At 33.0% G+C, this 9,338-nt stretch overlaps 1 protein-coding gene across 3 annotated transcripts; it reads left to right on the top strand.

Annotated features, from left to right (window-relative positions):
- The first annotated feature begins 2,122 nt into the window (after window positions 1-2,122).
- On the top strand, window positions 2,123-7,274 carry LOC145233318 (uncharacterized). 3 transcript variants are annotated; one of them, XM_080098028.1, is made up of 12 exons: window positions 2,123-2,221; window positions 2,305-2,358; window positions 2,644-2,667; window positions 3,068-3,107; window positions 3,498-3,634; window positions 4,065-4,103; window positions 4,224-4,268; window positions 4,620-4,679; window positions 5,041-5,106; window positions 5,859-5,952; window positions 6,009-6,179; window positions 6,479-7,274. In XM_080098028.1, exons 1-12 carry the CDS (start codon window positions 2,141-2,143, stop codon window positions 6,706-6,708), a joined length of 1,041 nt encoding a protein of 346 aa, XP_079954154.1. In that variant the 5' UTR covers window positions 2,123-2,140; the 3' UTR covers window positions 6,709-7,274. The 3 variants fall into 3 exon arrangements, with proteins under 3 accessions (XP_079954154.1, XP_079954156.1, XP_079954155.1); XM_080098030.1 differs by lacking the exon at window positions 4,065-4,103; XM_080098029.1 differs by lacking the exon at window positions 2,644-2,667.
- The last annotated feature ends 2,064 nt before the right edge of the window (window positions 7,275-9,338 follow it).

Here is a 9,338-nt window from a genome sequence, read left to right on the forward strand (position 1 = left end):
CAAACCAAGGCCTGGAGCTTTTTTAGATCTTATTGCAGGTATTATGGATTGTGACATTACTACTTTAACATTTTTTGTTTAATTTTTGTCGCTTGATTCATAACTTAAATGTTATTGAGAAGCGAACTATAACTATTTTAAATGCTTATCTCAATACGAAACAAACACTTACAAAAATATGTATACTTTTGTAGTTTGGGTATTAGTTTTTTTTTTTGCAATTAAACCTTTTTGATGACAAATCTTGTTTTGCTGTTAATGTTTAGGATTGCTGATGTTGTTCGGTGTTTTTGCATATGCCCTATACGTGGATAATACCAAGAGCGACATCAGACCCACTCTATTGATCACCTTTTTTATCGGACTTTTAAAAATTTTCAGCTCTTTGTTTTCGTTTGCAAAGGTGAGTCGAGAAGATTTCTGGTAGTCTGTTGACACAAGTTCGTCAGGCTTTTAAAAAATACTTTAGTCTAGAAAAAATAATTTACCTAGATAGTGTGGCAGAGATAAAGACTTTCGTTGCAGTACGTAGTTGCACTTTATACATATAACAGAGAATGTAGCCTACAAGTAAAAATTATTACGAAAACGTTTCATAAACTGTACATGTTTGTACAGCTGTATGCTGACAATGAAAAAGATTATCTTGCAAAGTACCTTGAAAAAGCAGATGACAAATGGGATTTTATGTCATTTGGACTGTTGTTTGTGACATTCATTTTCATGATAGTCACCTTATCTATATGTGGATGGAAGGATCCACCTACACGTCTGTGGGTTAGAGGTGCGCTTGTTTGTGTTAAAATCTCGAACTATTTCAATGTTGGTTTAAGTACAATCTGGAAAAGGATTTATTGGGCTAACAGGGTTGTGATTTTTAACCTCGTTGAAACTACGTTTCTATCATTAGGAACTAGGTTGAACTTTTATAGCATCGAATTGTAGGCCATATTGCTTTGGGCTGCTTCAAAATTTTAAACTTATGATTCATGGTTAAGGTACAAAATTTATGACACAAATGAAAAAGTTCTAAGTAATCATGTGAAAATGTCTTCATATTTTATGCGTCTACAAATTCGGCACCAACACACTGTTTGTTTTTAGGTTTATATGATGAGAATGATACCGTCCGTGTTCTTTCTGGAATGCTAGTGGCTTCGTTTATAATATGTTTATTAGCTATGTTGGTTTTCGTTTTCGGTCCTGACTCAGTATATATTACAATGACGTTCAGAATACTGATGTTTCTTTCCGGTGAGTTAGTTTAACGCTTGTTACTGTCATAAAATAACAAATTAATATAATTCTAAATTGTGATTCAGTATTTAACAAAAAAAGTAAATTTAAATTTGAGTGAATGTTGTAATTTAAGACTGATTTTATTTAGAAACTAAATGTGGCCCCTCATATCATTGATGATGGCATAACTATTGAAAGAAACCTTTGAATAATAACCAATGTCTCTTTTTCCCTTTATTTGGGCAGTTTATTAAAGTTTATTAAAATGTAAACATATAGTTTTTTTGTCGAATACCTGAAACTGCAAGCTCGTTTATGATTGATACATGTAGACATTATGAACGACCTTTTTTGTAGGATTATGTTTCATCTTTTCTATGGCGGCCTTTACTTTCGACTTGTACCGACGAATATACAGCGGGGAATTGCGACCGGGTTCGGCGATGGATCTTGGCTGGGTGACCGCTTTATTATTTGTGATGGCATTCTGCCCGCAAGTTGTACTGTTCCTCAGTGAAGTTTTCGCAGAACGAAAGAAGAAAAGAAAGAAACTCGACCTTCTGCGCTACTTGGCTGGTGTAATCGAGTTTGTGTTTCTAGTCGCTACATTTTTTGTGCCGATACAGCGGCACGAAGAACCAATCAGCATGCTTTTTACCATGTTCGCCCGGAAGGCGTGTAACAGAGAGCAAGAGGCATGTGGGTATAAGCTTCCTTGTGGTGAAACCTAAGTAAAAACACACACTTTAGGATAATACCGGTATACGCAAATAAAGTGTTTTTCACTCAGCATATGTGGTGAATTAAGCTAAACTTTATTTCATAAAAAATACGACTAAAAGGTTTCTGTTCAAATTTATTTGTTGTTGCAGTCCTCAACAAACATGCTCAAAAAGTTTTTATGGCGTGTATAAATATTTTTATTTCTGTAAGAATCCTTCTTGCTCTACTTGGTTATGCAAAGAAAAAACGTCTGTGGAAGGTGCGGCTTCTTGGTCTTGTTTTCACCAATAGTTTTACCAACATTTTGAAGTATTTTTGTACTAATTTTCTGTTTGTTTAAAGAAGCTGAAATCATGGTGTGCTTGTAACAAAACAACAAACGATGGTGAAGAAGCTGTAAGTACAAATAGAACATTTTTTTCATTTAACTGAAAATACTCGATTTGAAGATTTTGACTCCTGTTACCAATTAAGAATATTGGTAAAGATGGTCTACTACAACTACATTATCAAAACAAACAATAAACATTGGCACAGCCAGGGTAAAATTGACCGTTTGGCTTAATTGACTTTGGTAGTTTTACATAGCTGATTTAAGTATGGTTTGTTTTACTTAAAATACTTATTTTTTTACAATTGTAACATGAATTTAGACAATTACCATATTTTTATGCTTTGTAGCCACTCATAGAAGGCGAAAACGAAGTAAGCAAACCAGCTGTTTTTTGTTTGATAAATATCGATCGCTATTTCAATGTGTTTGTAGAAAATGATTTGCTTTGTTTACTTTTATTTATTAACAACCTATGTAGACACCAAAGCAAAAGAAACAACAAGCGACATAATATGAAACTTGCGTACATGCAGATACAATACTATAAATAAATCATTTTAATTTTATTTTAAATCTTTTGTCAAAAACATATTGCCAGACGTGAGTGACATGCAAACCTACCAATTTTATAAAATTCGGTTGTAATGGTAGAAAAAATAATTATTAATCTAATTTTTTAATGTGCATATGTGGATTTACATAACTTAGGCCTATATAGTTTTTGCTTTGTTTGCTGAACTGCATTATTTTTTTTCATTTTTTTTTCTTCAGGTAGACGCTTGTTGTTTGTCAGTATTGAAAGTCGTTTTAGGTGAGTGCCTCGTTTAAAGGTTTTGACACGAATACTGGATATTGCTTTCTGTATGATTTTATTTTTCTGTATGATTGTCAGCTTTGTTTTGTTCCTCATTTTCCTTTTTCCATAGCTCTGCATAATATCAACCACTAAGTTTCAGTTATAATTTAGGTTACTGTGTAGAGATACACAAATTTTTATACAAAATCAAAAATCAAAATTACAAAAATCAAAATTTTTAAAATTAGTTAAACATGCAAAGAGTCTATTTTGTCTGACCTGTGTATAGTTGCAGCATAAATATAAAAAAGGTTAATTCAAGTAGTCATAATAAAGAAGCCAAGAATAATTGGGTTGTAGATGCTCAGGAACTTAGAGTAAACTTTTTTATTGCATTTCGTTAAGCTGCTTTTCTTTTCATCTGGAATTTATGCTATTGGATCATTTTGAACTCAGCCAAAGATGACATGACCACGGTGTTGGTGTGTCTGTTAGGCGCGTCGATTGCATTGTTTACACAAGCAATCATTGAATTACAACAGGTAGGCAAGAATTACGATCGGTCGTTTGAGCTTTTTTTATGTACTGATATGAAAATAGATGAAATTAAAAAAATGACAAAAAAATGTTAAAAAGCCTGAAACGGGGCCATATGAAATTTAGTATTTGTAGACTATCGCACTTTGACGTGTTTGTGTTAAATAGAATCACTTTGTATGGGCCACTAAGGTTTAGTTAAGTACAAGAAGGTATCACCCATTTAGTCACCTAAAATTACATCAAAATATTATCTGGACAATAGAAATTTTTGATACTTTGACTTCTAGCTTGTTCTAATTCTTATTTTTGTATTTGTCATATTTTACAATTTCTATTCTGAGTAGAAAACGTATTTTGTCAAAAATTTTATTACTAACATCTTTATGTTGAGATTCATATTATTATGAAAGTGAAAACATATTTTTTGCACAGGTTATAAACGCTGGAAAAATATTGTGTTGTCTTCATGAGGTAAATTCTTATGACATCGTAAACTTAGTAAAAACTGTGTTGAAAACGCTAACATCATCATTTCTTTAATATCTCATTGCGCCTCTTAACTGTACGTTTAATAGAGTTTGATTTCTGCAGAAATTTCAAAATATGAGGAACTGGGCGAAAGAATATTTCATCAAGGTGTGCGATTTGATATTTCTATTACTTTTAAAGTAAGCTAAGCTATAAAAGATCTTGTGAAAATAACTAAACAAGTTGATATGTATCTCAAAAATGTCGCTAAACTGCTTGGCTGTTTTGCTTATGTGTAACCTTAATTTTGTTTTAAAAGACAAGTACGATATTACAATATGTATATCGAATATACTAACGAAACAAAACTAATGGCTTAAAAGAATAAAATAAAACTGCACAAACTTGGTGAAGATTTAATTGTGATGTTAAAAAAGTTATATCTTAGTAAAAAATAATTAAAACTTTGTCAAAAACAAGATGCCATGATACATTTTGTCGGACTAATGTTTTGCACAGACATGCAATTGTGAAGGATGCAATACCTGTCGCAACCAGCAAGCTGGAACACAACAAAAGGTGTTTCTTAACTAAGTATATTTTTATTGTGTTGAACACTGCATTGATTGTAAAACTTGTTTCTATGGTAACATACTGATCGACTAAAAATGATGCATTAGTACAGTAACAAACTGAGTGTTTTACTTTTTCTAAAACATAGTCAGATGTAGGCAAACAAGTTCTAAATAAACTAACGGGGTGGTAGAAAAGAGTAATTAACACCAAGCGAAATCATCACAAAAGTTTACTTGAAATGTTAACTAGAGATTTTGTTTTTAAAGGTATACAATTAAATTTTGTAAAGGATTAAATTAGTTTATTGCTGAAAATTTTACCAAATTGTGCACAATATATACAATTAACCAGATATCTTTTTAAGGTTTTCTGTTGTGATAGAACTACAGCGTTATCCTGTTTATTGATTCTGTGTAAGACACTGAGCCAGGTAATTTCAAGTAACATTTTAGTTTGTAAAATTATTATTATTATTATTATTATTTTAAATATATACTGTGTAGTTGCAGTTTTTGTAATTGTAGTTTATACTTGTCAAAAAAAAATGTATTAAATGATAATAATCAAAACCACATTCTTACAACTTATTTTGGTGGTGCATTAATTTTTTTTTTTTTTTATTATTATTTTACGACAATCAGACGACAGTCCGGAAACTGAAAACTGTCCTTTGTCGTGTCACCATACGAGAAATAAACGTATTTTCAGATAAAGGGTAGTCGATAATAATAGTAAACAAAAGATGAAAAGCGAACGAAAGAGGTTAAAATGTCAATAAATCGGCAGCAGAAATCAAAATCTATTACACGCATGCAGATATTTGTGAACGGCATGGAATAATGACAGTGTATGGGCGTCTGTTAAATCAGGATGACCAAATAGCATGAAACGAATAATTGCACCAGGAGAAAGATTGGAAAGAAATGAAGCGTTAAACTTAGCGTATTCTGTCAGAATATTCGAAACAGTAGAAAACAAAATTGTGCGAGGACGAATCAATAGTGGACAATTGAGAAACAAATGTTGCGTGGTTTCTACGGCCTGACATGCACAAGGCATTAATTTTGTGACTAACAGTACGGACCTGACAAATACGTGTTGAATAGTTCATATTGTTTACATAAATATTTAAAATTCCCAAATATTGTTGTAACATTTTAGTTTCTTTGTGTATATTCAAAGGTGCTTCTTCCTTTTTTTGGTCTGGGTTTGGAAATTGCAGCTTTGGTAGTTCCCGGTTGGAAATATGATCATCCAATACCTCTTTACAAACGCAGTAAGGTGTTTACAAGATCAAGCCCTTACTCTCGTAACACTAGCTTACATTTTCAGCAAATCTATGTCACTCATTGCAAGGTTTTTCTACATTGGTTTACGCATCGCTAGCATGTATCTGTATTGCTGCAATTCCATATTTTGTCCTCTTTTATCTTCAAACCTGTCCGTACAAAAAAGAAAGAGGGGATTGTTTTATGGTTTTCAAATCTTTAATGTTAATTGGAGGTAAGTTAAAGGGACGTTGTGTTTTTTGTATAGCTGTGACGACATAGCTTTGTTAAAATAGATCCACGTTGTGAATTTACTATGTTTTTTTCGACAATGCATAAGGAGTGTGGAGCACTAAATATACCACCACAAATATTTCCAGCCTATAATTTTATCAGTAAAAAAATGTTGCCTCAAACAAGCATTGTTTTTTCAACATGAAACTCTATGCCGAATGGTATCAGCGCATGTTTATCACTTTTCATATCACAATTCTAAGACACATTTAAACTATTTTGTTCGGAATTTGACCACAGGTGCCATATTTGTGTTCGCGAATGCTGCCCTGCTAGTTGATGTGCTTACTGGTGTCGACAGAGGTACATGGATCTATGATGCGCCCTTTATTTGTTCAGCATTGTCTTCACTTATGTACACTGTCTGGATTCTACTTTACATTTACCAATGGGTTCAAGACATATTGGAGAAACCTGAACCTGACTCTAACCCAAATTCGTATGATGAAATTTTTTTTCATTATGCCTAATTTTTTTGAAATTTTATGAGATGTAGCTTAGTTGCATGTTACCACATTGGTGTACACATCGCTGGCATTGCAATAATTTTTTCATTGGTGCACGTTTGTTGTGAAACCGGCGATTATTATATTATCGCCGAAGCACAAATGCTGACGCAAAATGCATTTATTCAAGAAATAAAAAACAACGCTCATCAATTAGTCTTGTGGTGAACCATCAATAAAAACATGTAATCTTATTTTTGTTTCTTATTTTACATATTAATGACCTTAACCTGGTGATGACGGTGGTACATCGATTTATTATGTGCCCTTAATTCTCTTAATAATTTGGCCACTGGTGTACATGATCATGTTTGAATTTTATGTGTTTAAATCTTACGACACGTGGACGTGCTCATGTTACTACAGGCTCTATACACGCAGAAAAAATAAATTCATATGCTAACTTAGGTACATCAGTTTTTGCTTTTGATAGAATTTTGTCATGTAGTCCAGCGATTGTATTTAATACTTTGTTGAACCCAATCAGTACATGGTGAATACACTCATACTGGGATCGGCCCTGAAGCGTCGGTGCACCGTATCAAAATAGTCGTACCGTATCAAACCGGTCTCCCAGGTCAGTGGCGGACTGGATCTAAAAATTAGTTGCCAGGAGACATATAGAGGGGTCCACCTGCCAATACAATGTAAAAATAATGTAATTAGAATTGACATGATCATATCTCAGCGAGACAAAACTTAGTCAACAACTCGATGTTATTGATTTCTTGTGAAATACTATCGCAATATAAATGTAGATTGAAATTAGTTTAGTTTTAAAAATTTTCTGGAAATATTATAAATGTAGTTTTGCGTCACCAATAGGATATAAAATTATATGCGATATTATATACAATATTAAAATTATACGCGAACAACTGACCCTCTTTGTTACTTGAAAATCAAGCAAATGACCATTTCTTGTCATAGACGCACCACGTACTCATCTGTCCTATTTTTATTATACTGTCGCAAGATCTGATATTACATGAGATTGTAGAACACTTTCAAGCTCGTTGCGCTTCGTCTGAATTTGCATGGAGTACCCAGTTTGAGAACCGCTGGTTTAGGACCAAAAAACGCATATCATTCATTACATATAAAAAGTATTTTATACGCTAGCTGGATATAGAGTTACTAATATTTTGCATATTTTTAAGATTTTACACAATGTCTAATGTCTAAAAGGGGCCCACTTCCGCAGGGGCCCACTTGCCATCGGGAAAGTTGGCACCCTGGCCAAGCCGCCACTGTCCCAAGCATTCCCATAAGGCAAGACACAGGCAAGAGCCCTTAACGGACCTGATGTACTATGATAAGTCAGTATATGCTCTTAACATTTGTTAACATGCGCGGTTTCAAAATCAGCATCAGGCAAAGTTTTTGAGGGGAAGTATTCTTATAAGAATTACGATTGAGCGTATACAATCAATGTCTGGTGTCATGTGTCCATAACTATTGTTTGTTCCTAGTTGACTTTTTGTGCATTTAATGACACAATATTTAAATAATGGATTAAAGCAGTCTATACAGCAGCATGGGCACTGTTTTATAATTTGTTGTCACTAAGTAAAAGTAATTCCTGTTTTGTAATACCGTTTCTCAAGCACTTGCATATATGTTGCCTTTTCGACCTTAAGCGTTTGAAAAGACTGTCATTGTAACGACAAGCAGATACGCAGTGCGTAAAAAATAAATAGTTTACGATAACGAATCAATCACTAACCTCCCAAATCAAAAACATTTCACGCAAAGACCTAGCCAGGTAAATAAGTGCTAACGACGTATCTTACTGACTTTCTGGTTAACGAAATTATACTCATGCAGGATTTCTGTTGGCATAAACATGTTTTGTCCTCGGATTGATTACAAAATAATTTTGAGAAAATAAATTTGTTCAGGGGGAAAATACACTTTGTGATACAATCGATCCTAAAATACTTATAGTAATTATAGTATAGTGACACGACAAAGGGCAGTTTTCAGTTTCCGGACTGTCGTCTGATTGTCGCAAAAAAAAAAACTTAAGGATTAAAGACCTCGTAGAAAAACTATGTAATTTATTCTCAATTATAATCTGTTTAATGAATATTAACGTAATTTCAATCGAATTGCGACGCGTTTCCTGTAACAAATTGCTGAAATATCCTAGGAACTTGTTTTTCTTATTATTATTTTTTTGATAAATCCATAAACAAGGCATCTTTATGGCGATTATTGACATACTTTAATAAATATTATGTTTAAAAACACAGAAAAAATGGATATCATGCATTGACACCAGTTGATCAGTTTCGCATTTCATGCGATAATAATTCAATATTACAAAAAACATCTCACCAAATAAATGGCATTGATCGTTTCAACTGACACTGGTGCTTTGTTACCATTTCAAAAGCGTATTATTAGTGGCTTTTGCAAACAAGATTTCCTGTTTCGATGCGGTGTATGTTTTTATAGCTCTTTTTATACTGAAAACCACCCAAAGGCAAATTTTCACCCAATAAACTTTAGCGATCAAAAGTACGTACCAGGCAACCTATAGTTTGACGATTACTAATTTGGATCTCACGCTGTGTATCTTAGTAAACAAA

This window comes from Phallusia mammillata, chromosome 6, assembly GCF_965637545.1.
Source record: "Phallusia mammillata chromosome 6, kaPhaMamm4.hap1.1, whole genome shotgun sequence".
Taxonomy (NCBI): Eukaryota; Metazoa; Chordata; class Ascidiacea; order Phlebobranchia; family Ascidiidae; genus Phallusia; species Phallusia mammillata.

Bases quoted from the DNA above. Each gene is read 5' to 3' on its own strand.
- LOC145233318 (XM_080098028.1), top strand. From the start codon at position 2,141: ATGGCGTGTATAAATATTTTTATTTCTGTAAGAATCCTTCTTGCTCTA. The intron at 4,680-5,040 runs GTGTTTCTTAAC...TATCTTTTTAAG, and splicing joins AAGCTGGAACACAACAAAAG to GTTTTCTGTTGTGATAGAAC. The intron at 6,180-6,478 runs GTAAGTTAAAGG...ATTTGACCACAG, and splicing joins ATCTTTAATGTTAATTGGAG to GTGCCATATTTGTGTTCGCG.